General features: G+C 52.1%; 1 protein-coding gene across 1 annotated transcript in view; it reads left to right on the forward strand.

Moving 5' to 3' along the window:
* Positions 1-23,621, forward strand: part of Prkcd (protein kinase C delta) — a 30,654-nt gene extending 7,033 nt beyond the window's left edge. The window contains exons 3-19 of the mRNA XM_026388581.2: positions 9,172-9,294; positions 10,240-10,439; positions 12,004-12,064; positions 12,254-12,416; positions 12,508-12,539; positions 13,618-13,703; positions 13,972-14,101; positions 14,801-14,901; positions 15,687-15,783; positions 16,005-16,105; positions 16,255-16,428; positions 16,787-16,878; positions 17,479-17,541; positions 18,843-18,981; positions 19,140-19,328; positions 19,912-20,040; positions 23,136-23,621. Of these exons, the coding sequence (XP_026244366.1) occupies positions 9,180-9,294; positions 10,240-10,439; positions 12,004-12,064; positions 12,254-12,416; positions 12,508-12,539; positions 13,618-13,703; positions 13,972-14,101; positions 14,801-14,901; positions 15,687-15,783; positions 16,005-16,105; positions 16,255-16,428; positions 16,787-16,878; positions 17,479-17,541; positions 18,843-18,981; positions 19,140-19,328; positions 19,912-20,040; positions 23,136-23,294 (2,031 nt within the window). The 5' untranslated portion in view covers positions 9,172-9,179 and the 3' untranslated portion in view covers positions 23,295-23,621. The remainder of the gene's footprint in view (positions 1-9,171; positions 9,295-10,239; positions 10,440-12,003; positions 12,065-12,253; positions 12,417-12,507; positions 12,540-13,617; positions 13,704-13,971; positions 14,102-14,800; positions 14,902-15,686; positions 15,784-16,004; positions 16,106-16,254; positions 16,429-16,786; positions 16,879-17,478; positions 17,542-18,842; positions 18,982-19,139; positions 19,329-19,911; positions 20,041-23,135) is intronic.
* Positions 23,622-26,548: the final 2,927 nt, after the last annotated feature.

Below are 26,548 nucleotides of genomic sequence, written 5' to 3' on the forward strand. Positions count from 1 at the left end.
GGACGGCTGTAAGTCTTCCTATTTCTGTGAAATAGGCAGATAGGGGAGTATCCTTATGAGAAATGAATGATGGGGAAGGAACCACTGTGGGGCATTGGGGACAGGAAGACAAGCCCAGAGCCTCCTCAGCAGGAAGGAACTTGTCTGATCAGAAAACTGAAAGGGGTCATTGTGGCTAGGACACTGGAATGAGGGGAGAGCAGCTACCAAGGGGGTCAGGAAGGTAAGGGCCACAGGTCTGGCGGAAAGGAGTCTGAGCTTACCTAAGGAGCAATAGGAAACTCCAGGGGCTTAGGCAAGGGTGATGAGGCCTGCTGTACTCTTAAGTCTTAAGAGCCCTGTCTGGATGCTGGAGCAGAGGAACCATAGGGGCCAAACTAGGGGAGGTAGAGCCGTGGGCAGGCAGGTACCAAGCCTGGAGATGGCAATGGTGGCCAGGATGGGGCAGGAGGTGGAGAAAAGAAGGTCTTGATCTTCGCTGCGGAGGCAGACACCATTGCGGACTGGGTGGGGAGGCCCCAGAGGAGGCAAACTGGCCCCAGGTGTCTGGCCTGACAGCTGTGTGAGCGTGGGCGCCCCTAACAGATGAGAAGCACTTGGAAGGGGAACACCAGTGGGCTGCTGTGGGCAGATTTGAGCACTTTTAGAATCATTCACGTGGTGAGGTTGGGGAGGCAGGTGGGGCCACAGCCTGGGTCCAGAAGGGTCTGGGCTAAAGGTGGAGACCTGAGAATCTAAAGCCTAGGTTAAGGAGAAGAGGGCTCAGCAAGACATTGGTGGGGGAATTTGAGGGTCCTTGCTGGAACTGCTGTCCCTCGAAGGTCCCTGCCCAGGCGCCAGGAGGGCAGGCTTGTGGTGGCTGAGCCACTGTTTTCAAAACAACCCCGGAAGCTTTGGATCATGTCTATGGTTGTATTGGGTAAACAAGAGCAGCCGAGCAGCCAGTCACCAAAGCCAAGGTCGGATCAGATGTCTGTGTGGTATAGGCTTCAGGGCCAAGGTTGGGGGTGTGAGAGGAGGCTCTTGGGGTCCTCCAGTATCAGGACTGGAGAAATCTTGAGGGTTTCCATTGTTAAGACAGGGAAGCTGAGGCCTGTGCCCTGCCCATGGATGTAGGCTGCCTCAGCCCACCCCAGACCCTTCTCACAGGCCAGGCACCCCATGACTGAGTGACCGAGGATAGATGAAAATGGGCAGAGACAGAGCAGGGTGTGAGGATGACAGTGGTGGTAAGGACCGTGGTGACAGCTTCTGGGTGTTGGCACTGTTTCTTGTGTCAGGCCTGGTGCTCAGCATGCCTGCCCAAGACTCAGCCATGTTCTCAGGGCACTGGATCTGAACTAGGCCTGTCCAGCCCACTCACGCCCATGCTCACCAGCTCCTCTGTTTCCTGCCCTCTGGGAATGGCCTGCTACATGGGTTGGTCTTGACTCTCCCAGCTTTTTCGAGGTCCCTGAAGTCAGGGGGCATCATCTGGGCTCTACCTAGTGCAGAGGGACTGACAGACACCAAAAGGCTTAGGTGGCCACCTTACCTTCTCCCAAACACAAAACATTTGTTTCTTGTAAATAATCAGGAAAATCCTGGGGACTCTATGGGAAAAAGAAGGAGTGGGGTTGGGACCACCTAGTGGAGCTGTTCCCACCTGCCAACACATCCCCTTGCTGCACTGCAGGCCAGATGGGCCATTTGAGCACTGGAACTGGAGCCTCTCTCCCCCTCCACCTGGGTCTGCCCCATTGGCTTTGTGGCTTTGGTTGAATTACTTAACCTCTCTGTCATTTTCTGCATGGTAAGCCTAGAGCTCATGGAGGTCATATGTGGGCTGTCCCCACCTGCAGATGTTCCAGCCCTCCCCTACTCTCATGTGCCAAGCCTGTGACTGCCACCTGTGACCTCCCAGCCTCAGCCTCAACTGACTCCCCCCCACCCCACTCCTCCCAGGCCCTTCAGGCAAGGTGGCAGGTCTGCTGCACAGGGATGTGCATGACCCACCCACTCCTTCCTTACACACTTTGGACTTTGCTCTGAACCTCCTTCAGTGGGGAGGCCCAGCCTGGCCTGATTCCCAGATGCCCTTCCCATCTCCAGCCATTGTGCCCCAGGGGGACTATAGTAGGAACAGTGGCATTTGGGTACCAGATTCTAGTCAGGCTTATGGGATCCTTCCAAGTTCATGTATTCATCTCTGTGTCTGCCCAGTGTGCCTGTCCCCGTGTGTGTGTTATGGCTTATTCACATGGATCCTGTATGGCTGGGTGTGGTCTTTGTGGGCCTGGATGCATGTTGACATTTGAGAAACTACTGGAGGGGGGGCACTGTGTGTGTGTGTGTGTGTGTGTGTGTGTGTGTATGTGTGCACCTTTTGAGCTGTCACATGTGACTGTGGCTATAAATGTGTGCGTATACGTCCAACTTCAAGGGAGGCTCCCCATTTGTAACTGTATGTTTGGTTTTATGGGTGTGCCCGGGTGTGCACATGTGTGTCGTTATTCTTGGAGAAGTCCACATATTCCCCCCACCCAGGGTCACACAGAGACCCCCTTGTCTTCGTAGGAGCTGACTCTCTGGCTCCTGCCATGAAGGAGCTTTTGTTACTCCCTCAAGGGTGCCTGGAGCCCTCCTTCTGACTGAACCCAGGGCTCCCCAATCCAGGGCCAACTGGGAGACTTCAGGCCTGTGCCTAGTGTGGGCTGTGCTTTTAAGGAGGTCCTATTCAACCTGGCCCAGATGGTTTGAGCCAATTGACACTCAACATCCTTAGTCCTGCCCCTCTGTCCCTTCCAAACCCTCTGGATAAGTGGACTGTAACACCTCTGCTTTCCCTGAGATGGAAGCTCCCCCCCTGCCAACCAGCCCATCCCTGATTCTATCCCCTGCCCTGTCTTGCTATTCTCACTGCCTGAGCAACGTATGGTGTCATCCTGCTCTGTAGCCACTATTTATGTGATATTCCCCACCAGGTTGTAGTTACCATCAGCCTGGTATGTCTTGTCATTGTGATGCCCACTAGCTGGGCCTGAGGTGGGCTGAAGGTGATGTGGGGCTTATATGGCCTTGGGGGCCTCAGCTCTTAACTCTGTGTGTGCACACAATCATATCATCTCATGCGTGTGTTTTCCTGGGAAGAGGACTCCTGGCTTTCATTGGATTCTTATAATAACAGGACCCCCTTTGCAATTAAAAGGTACACTTGTGCCGCCTGGGCCCCACCTCTGATTCCTGCTGAATTCCAGATGGCTGGGCTGGGCCTGCCAGTGGGATTTTGAAATGGCCCCAGAAAGTCAGCTCTGTAACCAGGGATGAGCATGCTGACCAGGAGGCAGAGATACCCCTAGACCACAAACCCAAGTCCTCAGATACAACTGAGCACAGATACTGGCATAGGTCACCAGCAGGGAAGTAGCTGGTATCTTGAGGAGGGGGGAAAGATCCCCAGGCTGGCCTTTTGAATTGCCTGGAAGGACACATGACTCAGGAAGGTCTTCTGGCTGTGGGGACGGCATGTGCAAGTCCATAGAGACTTGAAAATGAGGTATAGAGTGGCCAGAATGGGAGTTGAACAGGGCAGAGCCAGGGTGTGGGGAGCCCTGAATGCCAGGCCAAGGTCTGGGCTGAGGTCCCAGGGCAGTGGGAACCAAGGGGGTTCCACATGGGGGAAGATTGGCTAGGAAAGGGACCAGGGTGGTGACAGCTGGGAGAGTGTGCCGGAGAAGGAGAGCAGTGAGGAATAGCAGAGCCCTGGGGAGTCCGAGGAGGAGAGTTCGTGGGCAATGGTTGGTCTGTGTAGGGTGAAGGAAGGGTGGAGGAGGAGTCCTGGCCAGAGAATGAGGTGCCAGTCCTGGGGAGGAGCAGAGTTGGGGAGCCTCCCCTGCTGTGGCACTCAGGCATGAACTGAGAGCCCAGCCATGGTTCTTCTCTCAGGAAGAGCTGGGCACATGGGGGCTGGGACAAGATTCCTGGTGGAGGTCATTGGAAGGGAGTTTCTAGCCCTTTCTTCTCCCACCTCCTGTTCCTCTTGCTGAGCCCACTTCCTGGGTTGTGAAACCCTGTGGCCTCCTTAGATTTGGTTCTGTCTGGAAAGGCCAGGCTGTTCTGCCGAGCCTACACCTTTGGCCTTTCCCAACTGCCAGGGCCTGCTCTGTTCTTGCTTGCTGGCCATACTACCTCTCACTCTGAACCCCCTCCCGGACTCTGACCAGGCCTTTGACTGCTCTTCCTGCTTTCATTCATCCCTCAAGGCCTACATAACAGCTAGGGCTGCGTCCCTAGGAGGGCCTCACTTTGCTATCACCTGCCATCCAGTCTGGCTTGACAGGCAGTGGTACCCTCCATGCACAGAAGGCAGGGACAGGTCCAAGGTAGGTGGGAGAGGGCTGCATGAGGTGGCATGGGGGCATCCCCTGCTCCTTACCAGGGGCTGCAGCTGATCTCTCTCATGAGCCTGTTGACACCTTCTCCCAACAGCTGAACCAAGATGCCTCTTCTCTAGTTCCAACCCCAGTTTACTCTCTGTTCATTGGGCACCATCTTGCACCCTGTGAGGCAGAACTGTTCAGGAAGGAAGGGCTGGCAGGGAAGAGACCAAGCTGGGTCTGGGAGCTGAGGGATCCTCAATGCAGGACCTTGGCTGTAGTTTCCCTCTGTACAATGAGGAGATGAGCATATTGGTCTCAGCTTGGTGAGTTTTATTTTTTATCTTTGACAAAGTTGTTTCAAACAAGTTACCCGTAATGTAGAAGAGTTAGAAAATGCACTCTGGGTTCCTATTGGAACCCCAGTTTCTTTGCTGGTGCATGTGTGGAATTTCAGCCCACATACTGTTCTGTTGGGGTCTACCTACAGCAAGGTCACTCTGGTCACCTTGAGGCTGGCCTTGCCTACTACCCTGGACTGGCTGAAAACAGGTTTCTGTTTGCTCTTGGAGGAGGCAACCTGCCTACTTGGGCCTGGTCTAGCTATTGCCTTTCCTTACCTCCAGGCTGTTGCTTTAGGGCAGAGTGGGGAACAGGGCCAGTTCCTCAAGTTATGGCAAGTGGAGGCCTGGGGATGAAGAGTAGGGAGGGCTGAATAGACTGGTTGAACACAGGGTCCTAGACCCTTACCTCCATTTGTCTCTTCTTCCCCAAATGGTATACTGGAAAGAACATGAGATGCAACATTAGGCACGCCTGGGTCTAAACCTTTAGCTGTGTTACCTTAGGCAAATCAGTTAGCTTTTCTGAGCCTTGATTTCTTCATATGTAAAATACTCACCTTCTGAAGCTACATAGAGATAAAGTGAGCTAATGCAGTTACAAGGCCAATCCATGAGCACACTGTTAGCTTCAAAAAAGGACAACCCTTCTTAGAAGTGGGGAGTTGAGATTCACACCTAGACTGACTCCTTTTTTTTTTTTTTTTTTTTGAAATTAGGGATTGAACCAAAGGATGCTTAATCACTGAGCCACATCCCCAGCCCATTTTATTTTATTTTATTTTTTGATACTGAGGATTAAATCCAGGGATGCTTAACCACTGGGCCACATTCCCAGCAACCCCCCACCCCATTTTTTTTTTTGAGACAGGATCTTGCTGAGTTGTTTAGGGCTGCATTAAGTTGCTAAGGCTGGCTTTGAACTCTCGATCCTCCTGCCTCAGCCTCCTGAGCTGCTGGGATTATGGGTATACACCCTGACACTCCGCTAGACTGATGCTTAAGTCCAGTGCTCTCTGCTTCCCAGGGCTGCCTCTGCTGTGGGCTTGAGAAGCTAGAACAGAGGCAAGGAGCCCACCCAGTGGGGAGAGAGGCTTGGTCCTCCTGTGACACTGTGTGGGGTCCAGCTCCTGCCGCGCCTCTGGCCCTGCAGAATTGTGAGGAATCTGGGGCTGAGCTGGTGGCCTTTTTTGGGGCCTGTGGGCCTGGGCCTATGGGCCTGGGCCTATTTGCATGGAGGTTATAAATAGTGGGCACACCTTGCTTCTGTGCTGCTGCCTCGCCCCTCACCTTCCCGCCACAGCTCAGACACCACGAGGTAGGTGAGTAATTCACACTGCATTGTGCAGAGGGGCACCTGTGGCCCAGAGAGGCCCTGGACCTCTCTCAGGATCACACAGTAATGGAAGCAGATGCCAGCTCATGGTGACTGTCTCCTTCCTGGGGTCTGGAGATTCCAGTTTAGGGCTGAGGGAATGGGAACGTTGGGCCAGGCCTTTGACCTGGTTTTAGTCGTAGCAAGTTGGGGCTACAGGCTCTGGACCTAAGGTTACTACTGAGAAGCCCCATGGCAGCTCACCAAGACCATGGATCCCCTGTGCTTGTGCACTGTGGCCTAGCTACACAGTTTTAGGGCTCGGGCCGCAGCCCGCTGTGGTTGTGGTTTTCCCTCAGTGGCTTCTGTGAGCAGCAACTGCTCAGATTGTGAGCCCGAGGGCAGGTTTAGGGCAGCCCGCAGAACAGGGCAGGGGGCCAGTCCTGGCTCTGCCTCACCCTCTCTGACACCCTCTTCTCCTCCATATAGTCCTGGTCACATAGCTCCTGCTGGCCAAGCTGGGGACAAGGGGAGCCATGGAGCCTACAGGCCATCAGGACCAGGCCTCAGGGGAAGGTGGTAGGGAGGAGGAGTTGACCTGCAGGTGTGCTGAGTGCCTGGCGCCCCAGGATGAGTTGCCAAATGTTTCTACAGACTTGGTTTCCTTGTTGAGCAGTGGGGACAGAGCCAGGACCGTCTCCCCAGGCTGGTGGGCAGGCAGAAGCCTTCATTGGGGGAGTGACTTCATTTTGTAGCTTGGAAAGGGAGGTACATGGATGACGGATGGGTGCTCCCAAGTGCAAGGGGGTGATATTGATGAGAGGACCCCCTCTCTGGGGCCTATCAGGTTGGTGTTGATCCTCATCAGCATGATGACCCTTGAACTAAGGGACTATTCCTCATCTGGAAGATGGGGGAGGGGAGACTTGTACAGTCCTGCAGCCAAGGCAGCATTGATATTGTGGGTGTCGCATCCAGCCAGACTGACTGTGATTTTGCCACCTGGTCAGCCCTCAGCCCGTCTCCCAGGAGCCAAGGCCACAGCATCTTTTTCCTTCATTTTCTCTGCCCTCCTGTCACTCAGCCCTCCCTCATCCTCTCACTACCCCAGAAAGCTGCTCACTACCCCAGCTCTCTGTCTCCTTGTGAGGGGCAAGGCTGAGCTGTGTCTCTTAATGTGTAGACGCAGGCCTGTGGCCAGTGTGTGCTGTGCAGGGATCTTGCTTATCACCTGAGACCCCAGGCAGCATTCATCTGGATGCTCGATGCCTTGGACCTCAGGGCTAGGCAAAGCAGCCCAGGGGAAAGATACCCTTTTTGCCTGGGAGTTTGGGACACACACCCAGACTCCTACACGTGGGCTCTAGGCCAGGCCCATGCAGCTTCTTTTCACTCTTACCTCTAACTACTCCTACCACGTGCCAGCCACTCCCATGGCCTCACAGGCACATGCATTTCTCTGGCTACATAAGTCACATTTGTGCATACCCATCGCACCCACATGTACACTCACGTCCCCCAGCACACACATGCTCACATGTGCTCCAGCTATGGGATGAACCCCTAGCAGGCCACTGCTGGCTCCCCCTCCCCACCTGCCAAGAGGTTGTGTGCAGCTGGCCTGGGACCTGGTACTCTCAGGCCAGAGGCTTTGAGGCCTTGGCTTCTTATTCCCACTGAATAGGAGCCAGAGCAGGGGATGTAGTTGGATCTGCCTCACCACGTTCCTTCGCTCTGCTCTGGCAACTGGCCCCAGAGGACTGGCCGGGCACATTGGGCTGGGCTGCAGGCTGAGGTCAGTGTTTCCTGTGAGCTCATCTGGGCTGGGAGTTCCCAGCAGACCTGGCCACTATGCTGGCTGCCTTGTGCAGGAGCTGGAGGGGGCTGTTTGGGGGTTGGGCAGCTGCTGTATGAACGCATGTTGTATGCAGGTAATGTTCAGGGTGGAATGAGCATGAATGAGCATTCGTTCAACTATGGTTATGGAGCACCCGGACGTGGGGCCAAGAGCCAGTGTCCATATAGGAAGGAGTATGAGTGTGCACCTGTGGCCTTCCACATGAATGTCCTCCACAAATGGCAACCCAGGAGGACCCTGAGAATCAACCTCCTGTAATGACCCTTGACTGAGGAATAGTGAAGAAAGAGGACAGTGTGGAAACTGGCATTACAGTCAATATTAAAATACAACCAGGCACCATGGTGCATGCCTGTAATCCCAGCAGCTCGGGAGACTGAGGCAGGAAAATCGTGAGTTCAGAGTCAGCCTCAACAACTTAGCAAAGCCCTAAGAAACTCAGTGAGATCCTGTCTCTAAATAAAATATTAGAAAGGGCTGGGCACGTGGCTCAGTGGTTCAGTGCCCCTGGGTTCAATCCCTGGTACCCAAAAAAAGAAAAAAGAAAAAAATTAAAATACAGTTTTACATTTGGGGGAAAAAAATTCATTTTGAAAATGCAGGCAGCGGGAGGCATGTGATGCCAAGGGGGGAGTTCAGAAGGGTCAAGTACACTGATGTGGGCAGAGCCTCTGACTGCCCTGGTCCTGGAACAAAGTAGGTGCTAAGTTAGTGGAACCCCTGCTTTTAGTTGTGGCTAAACCTCAGAGTTTCATTTTTCCGTGGGGGTGCTCACTTGGCCCCATTTGTCTGCCTGGGTAGTTATGAGCAAAATCAGAGCCAAGAAGGGCTGCCAGGGGCAGGGTGAGAGGAGGTGCTCTCTTGTTCCTCTTGCTGGATGATTGCTGGCACTGAGATGCAGGAGCCCAGTGATTGGCTACTGACAGAGGCACTGACTGAGTGACCCCAAATGAATGCTTCAGAGGTCACAGACTCAGATGCCTCCAAGGTGCAGGTTTTGGAGAGCAGTGAAGACAGTGTCCCTGGCCTGGTGTCACTTGATAAAGAGGCAGCCATCCAGAGGCTGTTGTCCAGTTGACCTAGTGGCACATCTTCCAGTTTTACCAGGGGTGCCTCAAGTCCAGACATACATAAAACATCCCCATGTTTACCATTGGCAACTAGGACTAGTGTATTTTCCACACCATGTGGGCCAAGTCCAAAGGAGTGGGAGCCCCGGGGGCAGTAGGTACCTGAGCATGTCCTGGGGCTGTCCCAGTGCTGCCTGGCTTCATCAGCCCTCTACATCCAACCCTGCTGCAGGCCCCACCATGGCACCGTTCCTGCGCATCGCCTTCAACTCCTACGAGCTGGGCTCCCTGCAGGTTGAGGATGAGGCTAACCAGCCCTTCTGTGCTGTGAAGATGAAGGAGGCTCTCAGCACAGGTAGGGCCGAAGCCCAGACCCTGGGGTGGCGGTGTGAGGCTCAGCAGGAGGGGCCAGGGGCCTTTCTTTGTTCTGTGGAACCTCTAAGGTGTCTTCTCTTCCTTGTTCTTATCTCCCTGCCCAGCTATGGATGCAGGAAAGCTGAGGCCACAGGGTCTCAAGGCTTGGCTAAATTGAACCCCACCAGGCTTTATTGGTTGTTCCACCTAACCGTTTCCACATGTCCATCTGAGGACCCTGTCATGCTCCAGGACCATCCAAGTCCTTCCCTCATGGGGTTCACAGTTAGGTGGGGAGCTGGACATATCACCAGGCAATGAGTCCTGTGGAGAGGAAAGCCACAGAGGGCACCACCATGGCCTAGGCTTAGGAGGACTTCCTGGAGGAGGAGGCACACTTCCTACCAGTCCCTTGTGCTTCTGCTCACCTCTAAGACCCAGCTGACTGTCCATTCCTCCAGGAAGCCTTCCCTGACCCTTAGGCTGGGTCAGGCCACTTGACCATGGATGGCCTTAGAACCACTGGCCTTGCCTTCTTTAATTTCGTCACAGCTGTGACTTAAGTGGTTACTCAAGGAATGCCTTGGTTTGTGTCTCTGCCCTGGACGGGGGCTCCAGGAGGACAGGCCCCAGGTTTGACTTTTCTTTCTGCCATGTTCCTCACCTCCCGTGCTGTGGCTGGCACTTGGCAACTCTCAACAGGGGTTCACTGAGTGAATGCCTGAGGGAAGGGGACACTTCAGTGAAGCTGGAGCAAAAGGGTCACAGGAGGGGAAATAGCAAGAGCAAAGCCCTAGAGGTGGACCCTGCTAGGGACAGTTCAGTGTTCTGGGGCATTCTATGGAGTCACAGCAGATCCTGGGGACAGGAGAGGCAGGCAGGGTGAAGACTGGGGAGGGTGGGACACAGGGTCCTTGCTGACCTTACCTGCCTGACCCCATTGCAGAACGAGGGAAGACGCTGGTGCAGAAGAAGCCGACCATGTATCCTGAGTGGAAGACCACGTTTGATGCTCACATCTACGAGGGCCGCGTCATCCAGATTGTGCTGATGCGGGCAGCTGAGGACCCAGTGTCGGAGGTGACCGTGGGCGTGTCGGTGCTGGCCGAACGCTGCAAGAAGAACAACGGCAAGGCTGAGTTCTGGGTGAGGGGCTTGTGTGTGTGGGACCTACTGAGGGCATCTGTGGGGGAGCCCAGCTGCCAGTGCAGATCTGCTACCAGTGCAGCTCGGGCTCCAGTTCCTGGCTTCAGGTCCCCAGCTTCTCTGAGCCTCTCTTTCCACTTCTGTGAAGGAGGAGCTGCTTAAAGTTCTTACCTCAGGGTCTGTTGTTGGATGAAACGAGCATCTGATGGTCAAGGGCTTCTGGATGTTAAGAACCTGACACATAGCTGGGCATGGTGGCCCACAGCTGGGCATGGTGGCGCACACCTATAATCTCAGTGGCTCGGGAGGCTGAGGCAGGAGGATTGGGAGTTCAAAGCCAGCCTTAGCAAAAGCGGGGTGCTAAGCAACTCAGTGAGATGCCGTCTCTAAATAAAATATAAAATAGGGCTAGGGATGTGGCTCAGTGGTCAAGTGCTCCTGAATTCAACTCCCAGTACAAAAAAAAAAAAAAAAGAACCTGACACATACTGGGTACTAAAGGCAGTCACCCTCATTGTTGTGACTATTTTTTTCCCTTTTAATTTTGAAAAGGCAGGATATGCACATAGTGAAACATTTCAAACTCTGTGAAAGGGTGTGTACCTTCCCCAAAACCAGGCCACAGGCTCCTTCTCAGAGGCACCCATTGTTCCAGTTCTTTTTAGAATCCTTGCAGATACACCAGGCCTAGGCAGGCGTGGTGGGGGGTTCCTCCTGATCGGCAGCAGAAAGGAGGTGGGACAAGGGGAAGGCTGAGGACACCACTCACTCACCTGCCGAAACTGGGACTCAGTGTAGGCCTGTGGTCACATGGCCACATGCAGCTGTGCCCGTGTTCTGGGTGCTGGTGCTGGAAGAAAACCCCCCTGGGTTACACATGGATTCCTACAACTCAGATTTCTCCACTGGAAAGGCCTCGTGACCACTGGAGGCTCTGATCAGCCTCCAGTGAGAAATGAAGGGGTCAAGATAAGAGAGAGGCTGACACAGGGTCTGTACTGACCCTTGGCCAATCAAGCAGGGACAGAGGGGCCTCTGGCTATGTGCTCTCCCCACTCCCCTAAGGGAGGATGTCCCTTACCAGGTCTGGGTCCTGGGGGAGGTGAGGAAATAGAGGCTCAGGTCCTGTCCTCCAGATTGTCCAGTCCATGAGGAGCCCCGTGCCAGAGAGAACCAGTGTGGGTGTGGTAGGCTGAGTATGTCTGTGTCTCTGCATGGCATGTGGGGTAGCAAGCCTCCATTCTAAGCTCCTCGCTGTGGACAGCAGCGGGTGAGGGTGGGGAGTTTCCTTTCCCACTCTGTTCCCAGGCTCTGTGGTCTGGCTGGGTGTGGGCTGGATCCTTTCACTTCCCCAAATGTAATAATACCCCTGGGTGCAGGCTGGGGCGGGGCTTGGGGTGGGGCCCTGCCCACACTGGGCAGACAGGTGTCTGATTAGGTTTTAGGGGGCTCCCTTGGCCTCAGGGAGGCCAAGGAACCCCAGCCATGGGGGCGGGTTCTGAGAGTCTGATCGGGCCCAGGCCCGCCTCACTGAGCTTAATGGCCCCTCCTCTTACCCCCACAGCTGGACCTACAGCCCCAGGCCAAAGTGTTGATGTCTGTGCAGTATTTCCTGGAGGACGGAGGTAAGACCATCCATCCATCGGGACTAAGGACAGGGCTTACCTGCTGGGCAGAGGCCAGAGCCAGGCCAGCACCAAGGCCCAGGGAAGCAGCCCCCTCAGCAGTCCCATCTAGGATCAATCTAGAAGGGACTGCAGGAGCGCTACCCCTCCTGGACACTGGGGCTGACTTCATCACTCTGTGACCCCCAGATTGCAAGCAGTCTATGCGTAGTGAGGACGAGGCCAAGTTTCCAACAATGAACCGCCGTGGAGCCATCAAGCAGGCCAAGATCCACTACATCAAAAATCATGAGTTCATCGCCACCTTCTTTAGGCAGCCCACCTTCTGTTCTGTGTGCAGGGACTTTGTTTGGTGAGGGCTGGGTACCTGCAGGGAGTGGTGCAGATTAGGGGTTGCCCAACCCCAGCGTTCCCTGCACTCACCCTGCTGGTTTACCTTTTAGGGGCCTCAACAAGCAAGGCTACAAATGCAGGCGTAAGTACCTCCGCAGCCTAGGTTGTGCATGAGAGAGTGTGCTTACCCGTGGGTCCCCGGGTCTGGTCCGGGTGGTGTGTGTGGACAGGGGCTCTGCATCAGTGAGTGTGTACCTGCCAGCACTCTCCCGTCAGACTGTGTGTGCAGCTGTAATAGCCATGTTTAGTGAGCCCCAGGGCTGGCTTGCTGCAGCTCATCAAAGCCAGTCCTGTGCATACCTTCTCCGCTCTGTGCTTAGGACATCAGGGCAGTAGACTAAAATAGGCTGCAGTAGAGTATTATACAAAAATCAGGCGAGACCACTTATCAGGGCCCTTTCCCCACAAAAGGGTGGTTCTGAGGCCTTTGCTAGTGCCCCTGGCTGTGGGCTTCCCATGGATATGAGTATCTCTGGTGCACAGGTGCGTGCGCACCTTTCCCTGAATGTGCGCCTTTCCCTGTATGCACTGAGCTCTGCAGCTGGGGTTATGAGCAACAGGCTGATCTACTACTAGCTGTAGGGCCTCGGGCAAATTACTTGACCTCTCTGTGCTTTAGCTTCCTTATCCACAAATTAGAGCTAATAGTGTGAAGATCCAGTGGGTAAAATATGTAAAGCTGTATTCTAAGTCCCTGGCACGGGGTAAGCATTCAGTCTAAGACCATTGTCATGGTTGCTCATGCTTTGGATGTGTATGTTGGGGCCTGTCTCAGTGCACATGAGAGTGCATGCTTAGGAACAGTATGCTGTCCTGTGACATAGAAGAGGGAAAAAGGGCTCTCTTGCCCCTCTCGTCCTCCTATTTGCATTCCCCCCTCACTTCTTCCCACCCCTGCCTACCAGGTCCATGAGCCTTCCCTAATTTCTATAGACGGGCCTATCTCCCCTGCCCTACCCTCTCCTGGCCCTTCCTGCGTAGGCTGGTAGGAGGAGGGAAAAATGGAGCCTTGGGCCCTAGGCCTCTGTGGGGTGAGGGTGTGGGAGGTCAGGGAGAAGGCTGGCTTTGTGTAGAGGGTTGGACCAGGCTGGCAGACGCTGGCTTACGACTGTCCGGCCTGGTTCCTTCCCCTCCTCCTCCTGGGCCTGTGCCTCTTCAAGAATGCAATGCTGCCATCCACAAGAAATGTATTGACAAGATCATTGGCCGGTGCACCGGCACTGCCGCCAACAGCCGGGACACTATCGTGAGCTGGGGCAGGGAATGGGGGGTTGGGGGCTTGGGGGACTTGGGTGGGTGGGAGGGATCTGGGCCCTCCGCACCCTTCCCTGTGGGATTTACCTTGCCTCTCCATTTTTCTTAGTCTTTCTTTGTACTCCTCCTTGGGCCTCTGATTTCCCAGCCTCCCAGTGGAGCCCTCGTGGGCATCTTGGAATGCACTGGGTTGGGGGAGAGGGAAACATTGAGGAAGGGGCTGGAGCTGGCAGCTCAAGGTGATGCCCTCTTCCCTCCAGTTCCAGAAAGAACGCTTCAACATTGACATGCCGCACCGGTTCAAGGTCAACAACTATATGAGCCCCACCTTCTGTGACCACTGTGGCAGCCTGCTGTGGGGGCTGGTGAAGCAGGGATTGAAATGTGAAGGTGCGTACCACTCAGCTCCCCGTGCTGCCCACCTGGACCCCGAGAACCCCAGCTATCTTGTGCAGCCTTCACCCCCTTACCCTGAGATGGGGCCTGAAGGTCAAAGGAATCCCATCTGTGTACACCTCATTTGGGAATTTCACATGGGTGAGCCTCAGTGGCCTCTCCCCACTGGCCTGACTGGTACTGCTATTTACCTGTTTGTGACCACCAGACAGATTGCTCTGTCTCTCTGAGCTGGATCCTCAAGTGTAAAATGGGGAGTGGGGCGCAGGCAGGAGGAATAGGACCCAGAGACTCTCCGAGAAGGTCAGGTGTCTGGAAGGCATTTAGCCAAGATCTGCTGTGCACTAGCAGGTACTTGGTGACCAAATGTGTCCCCTAGACCTCTCCTCATCCCCAGAGTAAAAACTAGGAGTAAAACAGTTCATCTCAGTTGTCCCAGACAATCTTTAAAGCATTTAGGTCCCTTCCTGGGGATGTAGCTCAGGGGTAGAGTACTTGTCTATCTTCTCCTTTTTCTGTTTTTTTTTCTTAAATCATGAAATATTTGAAATGTTCAAATACAGATATTTTCCCTCCTAAAGACAGGAAGCCTAGAAGATCCCACCAAAGCCCTTTCTCCTGCTTCCTCCTCTACCCCTTCCTACCCTTGGTTGAACCCCCAAGACTTATGGCTCTGCTTCTTCTTCACCCCAGACTGTGGCATGAACGTGCACCATAAATGCCGGGAGAAGGTAGCCAACCTCTGTGGTATCAACCAGAAGCTCTTAGCTGAAGCCTTGAACCAAGTCAGCCAGGTGGGCAAGTGCTGTGGGACTCTGGGACCCTGGTCACAGAGGGTAGTCTGAATTGGCAGCAGTTTGGGGGAACCCCAGTGGTCAGTGAATCACTTCTGGAAGATCTGATTCAAGAATTTAGGCAGCAGAACTGGGCACAGTGATGTACTCCTGTAATCCCAGTTGCTTGGGAGCCTGAGGGAAGAGGATTGCAAATTCGGGGCCAGCCTCAGCAACTTGGTGTGGCCCTAAGCAACTTAAGGGCTGGGGATGTGGCTCAGTGGTAAAGAACCCTTGGGTTCAATCTCTAGGAAGGAAGGGAGAGAAAATGAATGAATGAATCAATTATTAAGACAGTTTTTTTTTCCCCCTGAGGGTGAATCTGGGAAACTGCAGGGTTAGAACACTGTGAATTAAGATTATGTGTGTATGGCTCAAGGATGCCACCGTAAAACTTTAAAGGAAAATTCTAGAATCAGTAAAAAAAAAAAAAAAGAAAGAAAGAAAAGAAAAAAAGACATTTGTAAAATGTATCGAGTAACTGTTAGGAAGGTGGAGTTTAATTTACAAAGCTTCTCTTTGTGATCAGTGCCTTCCTGACCTCTGAGGCTTCCCCGTGCTGCTGGGAGAGTAAGAAAGGGATGGGGAGACATACTTGTGCATGCACACACCACTGGGGTGTTCTGGACCCTGCTTCTTCTGTCTTCCTTGGTGTTGAGGGAGAGGTATGGTTGAGTGCTCTCTCTGGTCTGGGAGTTCTGACAGTGTTCTGACTGCTTGGCCCTCTGCTTCTGCCCCCTCCTCAGAGATCCTCCAAGAAGCTGGACTCAGAATCTCCGGAGCCTGTTGGGATATACCAGGGTTTCGAGAAGAAGCCAGGAGTCTCTGGGGACGATGCCCCAGGTGAAACTGAGCCCAATCCCCCCCTTAAAGTTCCCACCTTCCAACAGGGAAAAGAAACGGGTGTACCCTCCCTCCCATTACCGAGTGAGTTCTAGCAAAAGGTGTAGCCTATTGGGGAGCCAGGCCTCTTCCCTTCCAGTATTCCTTACTTAACCCATCCTGGATCCCAGGGAAGGGGACTATTCCAGACCAAGATCTTACAGGCACCATCTCTCAAGCAGACAACAGTGAGACGTATGGCAAAATCTGGGAGGGAAGCTCCAGGTGCCGCATCGAGAACTTCACTTTCCACAAGATCCTGGGCAAAGGCAGCTTTGGGAAGGTAAGTCCTGGGTAGCCCAAGACATATGGGCTCAGGAGTCTAGGGCCACCTGCCTCCCAAACTACCCTGGCTTCTTTCTGGCTGGGCATCTATGGGTGGCCTGTGCCCAGTCCCATCATGCTCATTATCCGCCCCCCCTCACCCCGCAGGTGCTACTTGCAGAGCTGAAGGGCAAAGGACAGTTCTTTGCCATCAAGGCCCTCAAAAAGGACGTGGTTCTGATCGATGATGACGTGGAGTGCACCATGGTGGAGAAGCGAGTGCTGGCGCTCGCCGGGGAGAATCCCTTCCTCACCCACCTCTTTTGCACCTTTCAGACCAAGGTGCCTGGCCTTCCACCCATCATTGCCCAAGTGCCACAGCCCCCTTAGACTCCCCTACAGCCAGGCCTCACCTTCCTTCTAGATCGCTTAAGGCAGGGCCATGTCTTCCCTGCTCATACCTCCCAGGGCTGAGTTGCCCCCCTCAGTCCAGAACCTGTTCTCTCTACTTTCTTGCTGTCCTGCCTCTGATTCTGCCCCCTCCCCAGAGATCCTCCAAGAAGCTGGACTCAGAATCTCCGGAGCCTGTTGGGACATACCAGGGTTTCGAGAAGAAGCCAGGAGTCTCTGGAGACGATGCCCCAGGGAGAAACTGAGCCCAATCCCCCCTTTAAAGTTCCCACCCTCTGCCCCACCCCAGGACCACCTGTTCTTTGTGATGGAGTTCCTCAGCGGGGGAGATCTGATGTATCACATCCAGGATAAAGGTCGCTTTGAACTCTACCGGGCCACGTACGTAGACAGTCCTGTGGTGGGGAGGGACATTGGCTCAGAGGGCATTGCCACTTTGGCCTGCTTTCCGGCTTTCCTCTCCCTGGAGAAGCCAGCCAGACTAGAGCTGGAGCTGGGGAGCCCGGGGGACAGCCTGGGCTGTCCACATGTGGGAAGCACTGGTGTGGAGTGCGTTTTGGCTGAGGGAACAGCACAAACATGCCAGGTCCTGTCCCCTTCTTGGGTTTCAGCCAGAGCAGCCGCATAGGTAGTGGTCCTGCCCAACTCCAGATCCTGGAGTGTGGTCCCTAGACTAGCATGGTGACCCTTTCCCCATTTGCATGCCCCCCACCCCACTAACCGTATGCATGTGTGTGCACATGTGTATATTGTGTACATCGTACTCTGTGACAGAATCGGCTTATTTGGAGCTTTCCCTTCAAAATTTTGTGCTCGGGCTGCCAGCCCTCGCTTGCCTGATCTGATACAAGATGTGCTTGATCAGGTCCAGGTTGTCTATGAGTTATTTGCAGCATTTCCTGCCCCTAAGGGTGGGAGGGAGGGCCCAAGGAGAAGCGGACTAGTGGGTAAGAATTCTGGAACACTGTCTCTCTTACCCAGGTTTTATGCAGCTGAGATAATCTGTGGACTGCAGTTTCTACATCACAAAGGGATCATTTACAGGTGCAGAGGTGGGGCCGTGGGGGGGCTCTTTATAGGGGTGGCATATCCTTGCTTCAAAGAGGCCTGGCCCAGTCACAGTTTCATTGCTGCGTGGAGTGAGCCTTTAGCTGGGTATTTGCCTAAACCCCCATTCCAGTGCTAGAATTCTTATGGCCCCTCAGCTGAAGCTGGCACAGCTCCAGGACCTGGGAACTCTCTGCCTATCCTTGGTGCCATTAATAGGCACAGTGTCTTTTTTTCTTGGACCCATTAGTCTTTGCTGAAGCCCCAACTGGGCAATCTAAGCTTCCACCCATTGGAACTGGTTCCACAGGGACTGGTTCCATAAATTCTTGTGCAATCAATTATAGTTACATCCTATGATGGAATGTTCTATGCCCATCAAAAAAGCAGAGATATGGAGGATCATGAATTCGAAGACAGCCTCAGCAACTTAGCAAGGCCCTAGCAACTCAGTGAGACCCTGTCTCTAAATAAAATATAAAAAAGGGCTGGGGATGGGGCTCAGTAGTTCAGCTCCCCTGTATTCAATCCCCAGTACAAAAGAAAAAGAAAAAACAGAGGCCATGCTCTATACACTGATGTGGGGTAAAGCCCAGCTATGTTGTCAAATAGAAAACCAACCCATGGTACTGTGTGTTTCAAATAGTAGCATTTGGTTTTATTTTATTTATTTTATTTTTAGTTGTAGGTGGACATGATACCATTTATTTATTTATTTATTTATTTATTTATTTATTTATTTTTATGTGGTGCTGAGGATCGAACCCAGTGCCTCACTCATGCTAAGCAAGCGCTCCACCACTGAGCCCAGAATTCAGTTTTTCAAAGGTGGGGGTTAGGTGCACAGTGCTCTTGTCCATGCCTAGAATTGCTCCAGGGAGAAAGGTGGTGCTTAGTGAAAGATAAACTTTGAAATGTTTAGTGTTTGTTTCTTTGTGCATCAATTATCTACTCAAATAACTAAAGACATAAAAATGGTTGTGGTTCCTGAGCTGGGGTTCACATCTGTTACCAGTTAGATGACCCAGCGCAAGTGATAACCCCCTCTTTCGAGCCTCATTTTGGCTCTGGGGAGTAGGATCTCTTGTGTCCAGCATTTAGTGCACAGTAGGTGCCTTATCAGGAGCACTGGGGTGTAGCATCTCTTTCCTTTTCTGCTTCCCATTTGCTTTCTCATTCTTTTATACTCTTTGGGAAAGTCCTGGACTTATTGGGCCCCAAATGGGCTCATTGTGGGAAGTCTTAGGGAGGAGAGGAATTGGCCCCTGATGACACACTGTCCTGCCCTTCCTCTTCAGGGACCTCAAGTTGGACAATGTGATGCTAGACCGGCATGGCCATATCAAGATTGCCGACTTTGGGATGTGCAAAGAGAACATATTTGGGGAGAACCTAGCCAGCACCTTCTGTGGCACCCCAGACTACATCGCCCCTGAGGTAAGTGGATACCTTTCCGCCCCCAGTCCAGTCAGATACCTTGCCTCAGCAGGGTGAGGCCCGGGAAGGCTCCCTGAGGGTGAAGGGGCCTAGCCAGGGCACATGCTCAGGGTCCTGTCTGCATTGGTACCTTGTCCCTGACCACTACTTCCCCCCAGATCCTGCAGGGCCTGAAGTACACATTCTCTGTGGACTGGTGGTCCTTTGGGGTCCTCCTCTACGAAATGCTGATCGGTCAGTCCCCCTTCCATGGTGATGATGAGGACGAACTCTTCGAGTCCATACGTTTGGACACACCGCATTATCCCCGTTGGATCACCAAAGAGTCCAAGGACATCCTGGAGAAGGTGGGGGCTGGGCTGGGCCTGGCAGACATTGGCTGTAGGAAGGCAGCACCTTCCTGGCTCTGGAACAGCAGCTTTGCTATTCCATATTGGGGGTCTTGCTCTCTCACCAGGTTCCCAGGAGCTCCTGTTGAGTCCCATGCGTGGAATCAGCCTGGCATGGTGACTATAGGCTCAGGGTCAGGATATAGACAGACCTGAACCAAACCCTGGCTCTGCCTGTGACTAGCTGATGACCATGGGCAGGTCACTTAACCCTCCTCTCTGATTCTGTCTCCTTATCTGCAAAATGGGGTTGAGAGAACCTACCTCACAGAGTTATTGGGAAGTAAATAGAAACCTAGGATACTAACAGTCAATAAATGGCACTGCTTTTACTCATCAGGCCCACCTTCAGAGTCCTAGATGCTCCAGACCAGGACCTGTTGTCTCAGGCACCCAGAAGTAGCCTCCCTCCACACCAGAGTTCCCTGGGTTACATCACTATGCTGAGCCAGGCCCGCCCTGGCATCCCCAGGGCCTGCTGGCAATTTGTTAAAGCTCCATTTTCCCGAGAATACTAACCAGGGCCCCTGCTGGGTTGCAGTTATTTGAAAGGGACCCACCCAAGAGGCTGGGAATGACAGGAAACATCAGACTCCACCCCTTCTTCAAGACCATCAACTGGACTCTGCTGGAGAAGAGGAAGGTGGAGCCGCCCTTCAGGCCCAAAGTGGTATGTGATTCCATCCCTACGCTGCCTGCCATCCGGGTGGGCTCCTTCTCCTTTGCATGCCTCCCTCCTGCATCATTCAACACACTCTCCTCTTGTCCGTTTTTCCAGCAAACCTTCTTCCCTGTTCTCCCCTGGGACACTTAGCCATAGCCTCTGCACTTCTGTTCTCATCCCCTCTCCTTGCTCAATCATTCAACAAACATTGGGGACTGTGGATCCCACTGCCTTTTAATATATTTTTTAGCACTTGCTGTGAGCAGGGGACTATACTTTGAGTTTCAGAGTTAAGGCCTCATTCCCTCTCTTTATCCATCCATCCAACACAATTTCCAGTAAATTTTGGAAATGCTAAGTCCTGCTGGGTACAGAGCACAGGGTTGGGTTGTACCACCAGGGACACAGTCTCAGAGCTGGAGGAGCCCATATGAGGCAAATAAGACTTGCACACTGATGAGAATCTGTGACATAAGAGTCTGATAATTACTTGCTGGGAGCATTGGCGCAGGCCTGTAATCCCAGTGACTTAGGGAGGCTGAAGCAGGAAGATCACAAGTTCAGAGCCAGCATCAGCAATTTAGTGAGGCCCTAAGCAACTCAGTGAGTCCCTGTTTCTAAATAAAATACCAAAAAAAAAAAAAAAAAAAAAAAACAGCTGGGGATGTGTGTGTATGATAGATATCACTGACCATTATGATCAGTTGTTATTGGGAGGATCTGTCGAAGGAGCTCTGAGTACAGGAAACGAGGTGGTCTGAAAGGTGCCCTTGAAAGAAGTGGTATGTGAGTGGTCTAGGGAGAGAAGGCCTGGCAGAAGGCAGCTGGAGGCCTTCAAAGTGGAGTGGAGGATGGTTTGAACCAGGCTCACAATCTACAGAAGCTTCTAGGGACCAGCATTGTCAGCAGAGGCAGGTTGGGGCCACTTAGAAGTTGGGACTCTGTGGCCCTTCTATGATCACAGATCCCACTCTTTTTCTCCCTTGCTTTCCCTTTCCACTAGGACCTACTGTTCCCACTGGGCATCCTCAAAAACATGGCCTACATCTGTGCTTTGAGGCTGTAGAACACTTCCTGTAGCAGGGATCTCAAACTCAGAGGCCTCCTGAGCTGGGCAGAGAGCTAACAGGCTGACCCAGCTCTGAGGAAAGCACACAGCCTTCTCTCAGGCTCTCACTGCTGATAGAGGTTGATTTCTTCCTCTACACTGAGAAACACATAAGGGAGATGTGATGATAAGCAACACCTGCCCATGGGAGATGGCGAGCTTGCTATCCAAGAGTGGTCCTGTCCTGTGAGGCTGGGAGTGTAGCTCAGTGGTAAAGCACTCTTGCAGGCTAGACAAGTAAAAATAAATATCTGGTTCCAATTCTTGTCCTACTACTCTCTGGCCACATTGGCAAAGCTCTAGTTTTTCTGAGCCTATTTCCTTATCAGCAAGCAAAATGGTAGCACCTCTCAGGACTGTGGTGCAAAATAAATAAGATAGCATAAGGAGCTGGGCTCGGTGGTGTACACCTGTGATCCCAGCAACTTGAAAGGCTGAAGTAGAAAGATCTCAAGTTCGAGGCCAACCTCAGGAATTTAGGGAGGCCCTAAGCAACTTAGTGAGACCCTGACTCAAAAATAAAAAAATAAAAATGGCTAAGGATATAGCTCAGTGGTAGAAAGCCCCTAGGTTTAATCCTCAGTAAGCCCTGCCCACCCTCCAACAAAAAAAGACAATATAGGAAGTGGGCCCAGGGCTGCACTAATCTGCCACTTTTCAAAAGAACCCAGAAATCTGGATTATTTACTTATTTACTTCATTTTTGCACCAGGGATTGAACCCAGGAGCAATTTACCACTGAGCCACATCCTTTTTAAAATAGAGACAAGTTCTTGCTGAATTGTTTAGCGCCTCGCCAAGTTGCTGAGGCTGGCTTTGAACTTGAGATCCTCCTGCTTCAGCCTCCAAAGCTGTTGGGATTACAGACGCACACCACCCTGCCTGGCCAAAATCTGGATTTTTATGTAGCATTGTCCACATTGAAAATATTAGCTCAAATCCTATCAAAAAGCTAGTGCTAGGGGCTGGAGATGTAGCTCAGTCGTAGAGTCCTTTCATATATGAGATTCTATGTTCCATCCCCAGCACCATTAAAAAAAGAAGAAAAACAAAACCCAATGAAAACAACAACAACAAAAAACCCCAAATGAATGTACCTTCCAGTTCAGTTTGGCCTGAGGGCCCCCAGCTGAGACCTCTTTATTTTAATCATCTCATATTCTTAGGGGTGGGAAATCTGCCAAATTTTCCTATAAAAAGCTTGATAGTAAACACGTTGAGCTTTGCAGACTCAAAGTAACCATAGACATTTGTATGTCAACAAATGGCCATAGTTGCATATATATAAAACTTAACTTTATGGGCACTGAAACTTGAATTTTCTTTTCACATCATGCACTATTATTCTTTTTTTTTTTCCAACCATTTAAAAATATAAGAGGGCTGGGGTTGTGGCTCAGTGGTAGAGTGCTCGCCTGGCATGTGCGAGGCCCTGGGTTCGATCTTCAGCACTACATATAAATAAAGGTATCGTGTGCAACTACAACTAAAAAACAAATAAATATTTTAAAAAACAAAGAGCCGAGCTGGGGTCATAGCTTGGTGGTAGAGTGCTTACCTAGCATGTGTGAGGCACTGGGGATGATTCTCAGCACTGTATCTAAATAAATACATAAAATAAAGGTCCGTTGCAATTAAAAAAAAAATTTAAATGTAAAAGCTGTTAGCTTTGGGGCCCTACAAAAACAAGTAGCAACCAATGAGATCTGACCTATAGGCCACACGTAGCTTGTAGGCCCCTATTCAGGAGGATGTCCACCTGTCCTTACCCTGGCCCAGACCTATCTGCTTGCTTTCCTCATCCCCTTAGGGAAACAGCATGCACCTGTGGTGGGGGCTGCACTCAGGCTGCTGGGAGAGGCCCCCTTTCCTGTTCTGCATAAAGACTGCCCTGGTCTGGCCTGACCCAGCCCAACAGGGATGTCAGGCCTGGATACCTGGAGCCCTTAACCCTTTAGGTCCCACTCACCCATCTCTTGCCCTCTGCTTACAGAAGCACCCAGGAGACTACAGCAACTTCGACTTGGAGTTCCTGAAGGAGAAACCGCGCCTCTCCTTTAGTGACAAGAACCTCATCGACTCCATGGACCAGACAGCATTCGCCGGCTTCTCCTTTGTAAACCCCAGATTTGAGCACCTCTTGGAAAACTAAGGCTCCCAGACAGGCCCTCCACCCCCCTGGGCAGAGCAGGCTAGCCCACCCTCATCTGCACCTGCCGCTGCCCCTGGTAAGCAGCAGTGTGATTGTCTTCTGCTGCTGCCCTCTTTTCCCCAGAGGGGCTCGGCTCCTGCTGGCTGGGCTCTTATGGTACTTCCTCTGTGAACTGTGTGTGAATTTGCTTTTCCTCTGCCCTCAGAGGGAAATTGTAAATCCTGTGTTTCATTACTTGAATGTAGTTATCTATTGAAAATATATATATTATATATATATATGCATATATATAATAGGCTGTATATATTGCTCAGTAGAGAGAAAGCATGTGGGACTGGCAATGTATTGATCTTTTTAATATATATATATATATATATATATATATATATATATATATATATATATGTATGACCAAAAGGAAAAAAAAAAACAAAAACACAAGCTGTTTGAACCACCAGGTTCTTTTATTTGTGTATCTAAATAAACATTGAATGGCACCAACCTGGCTACGGGGACATGTTTGTCCCAGAAGGCTGGTAGCAGCTGCTTTCACTTCTGGTAGCCCTATCCCAGAAGTTAACTGAACTGTTAGCTTCAGATGCAGAGCCCCGGGCCTTCATGCAAATGTGTTTTTATTTATGTGTTTCCTCTGGCCCTTCAGCCTTGGGCCTAAAGCAGAGGCTTTTTTGGGTGGCTGCAGGAGCCCCGGATGTCTCTGTGGGGTGATGGGAGGTGGGTCCACCTGGAGAGTGAGGGCCAGTCTGGAAATGAAGAGAAATGGAGGCCAGGCCCAGAACGTGAACAAAAGCTTAGACCTCAGGGTGTAGCTCTGTAGTACAGCACTTGCCTAATATGCTTAAGGCCTTGGATCTGATCCCCAGCATAACATAGAAAATGGTTAAAAAAAAAAAAAAAAAAAAGGCTTAACCAGGTGTAATGGCACACACCTGTAATCCCACTGACTCAGGAGACTGAGGCAGGAGGATCAAAGTTTGAGGCCAACCTGGATAACTTAACTAAGACCCTGTTTCAAAAGGGGTAGGTGGAGCCAGACATAGTGGTACATGCCTATAATCCCAGTGACCAGGAAGGCTGAGGCAGGAGGATTGCAGGTCCAAAGCTAGCCTCAGCAACTTGGCAAGGCCCGGAGCAATTTAGCGAAAACCTGTCTCTAAATCAAAAATAAGAAAGGGGGGCAGGGGATATAGCTCAGTTGGTGGAGTGCTTTGCCTCTCGTGCATAAGGCCCTGGGTTCAATCCCCAGAAACCCCCCAGACACACACACACACACACAAAATAAATAAATAAATAAATAAATAAAGGGCTGGGGATGTGGCTCAGTGGTTAAGTGCTCCTGGGTTCAATCCCTGTTACAAAAAAGGAATAGGCAGTGTGTGTGAGGGGTTAAAGACCCCTGAATTCAATCTCCAATATAGGAGGAAGAAAAGAAAGGCTTGGAGGTTGGCCCTAGACTAGGCAAGAGAACCAGGAAGAGGAAGGAAACGGCTCAGCTTTCAGGTACACCTGGATTTAAACCCCAGAATAGCCAAAAGACAGGGGAATGTTATTCTATTTCTCAGAAGCCCTTGCCTACCTGGGGAAGGGGAAGGCAGGGTGGGAGAGGAAGGTAAGAAAATGCAGAGGCTGGGTGTGATGTTGCATGCCTACAATCCCAGCAGCTTAGGAGGCTGAGGCAGGAGGATCGAAAGTTCAAAGCCAGACACAGCAATTGAGCAAAGCCCACAGCAACTCAATGAGACCCTATCTCTAAATAAAATACAAAATAGGGCTGATGTGGCTCAGTGGCCAAGAGCCCTGAGTTCTTTCCCTGGTACAAAAGAAAAAAAAAAAAAAGGAAGAAAGAAAATGCAAAGTACCTAGGCCAGGCCGAGAGGTGTGCTCCAGAGTGCTGGTTGCTCAGGTGAATGAACCTGGCTCCAAGAGACAAAATGGACTGCAGCCATTTTTGTCCTGGCTCTCCAGGGCCTTCCCCTCTGCCTCTCCCTTCTTGCGACTGCTCCCACCCTGCTCTCTGGGGCACAGGTCTTTGGCAGGGCCCTTTGTCCCTGGAGGTAGGCGAGGCTTGCTCAGTGCCTGATTGGCTGATCCTAGCAGCCCAGCAGTTGACTGCCAGCAAGTTCATTCTTCTGGGATGAGGTACAAGTTTCCACAGCTGGAGAGGACTGGATCTGGGCCAGGGCTGGTAAGGGGAGGGGGCTGCAGGGATAGAAGCTGAACTTCCCTTCCCTACCCCCCTGCTATGCCTGTGTTGGGCCACCTGGGCACCCAGAATAGCAATGAAAACCCCCAAAATGACGTTCAGCCCCTTGGGAGAGACCTTTAGCCCCTTGGGAGGGACCTTCAGGTGGGGAAGATGGGGGCTGGGTAGGGAACACGGATTGTGAGAATCCAGAGATGCTGCCTGGGGTTCCCGTCCCCACAACACACACAGGCCCCAAGATCCCTCATGAAGCCATCTGTAGTGGGCTTTGAACAGGAATGCCCCTCAGGGGGTTAAGTGCTCTCAGTCTGAGGCACTGGGTGGTGGTGGGAAGAGCATGGGACCAGGAATTGGATGTGAAATTTGAGTTCCACTTTGCTACCCACAGTGTCATCTGGATCAGTTCTTTCATCTGGCTGGCCTCATCTGTAAAATGGAACCATCAATTCCTGCTGCCTTGTGGAGCTCCTGGTTCTGGGGGCCTCCATACAGTGCCAATGCTGATGTCCAGTAGTGCTAGGCAAAAAGGATAGGACAAGGCCTGTGGGGTCCACCTCAAGAGACCTGGGATGGGGAAGCAGCTGTTGGGGACCCTGCCAAGTTGCCTGGAAGACTGCACAGCTCTAGACCTGTTTCCAGTCATTGGGTGGGTGCCAGACCTGACCCAGAGGCCTCAGGAAATGCCTCTCGTGGCTGGGCCCTGAGCCACACTTTCACTGGGATCCGGGGGCCTGGAAACAGGCACTTCCCCCCCTCCCCGCACCTACCAAGTGAAGATGTGAGCAGCATCAACATCAGCCTCCACTGCAAGAGCAAAGCAAAGCACCCTTCCTGTACTGGGCTGGGAAACATGGTACAGCAGGACCTAGTGGCAGGAACATAGCTTTGCTGATTGCCTGGGGTTCAAATCCTGTATGTTCCTATTGACCTTGGTGAGTGACAACCTCCCAGAGCCCTAATTTCCTCTACTGTGCAATGGGGATGAGCATGATGCCTTGTAGACAATGATGATGACCGTGATATTCACAAGTTC

The sequence above is a fragment of the Urocitellus parryii genome, chromosome 3, assembly GCF_045843805.1.
Source record: "Urocitellus parryii isolate mUroPar1 chromosome 3, mUroPar1.hap1, whole genome shotgun sequence".
Lineage (NCBI taxonomy): Eukaryota > Metazoa > Chordata > Mammalia > Rodentia > Sciuridae > Urocitellus > Urocitellus parryii.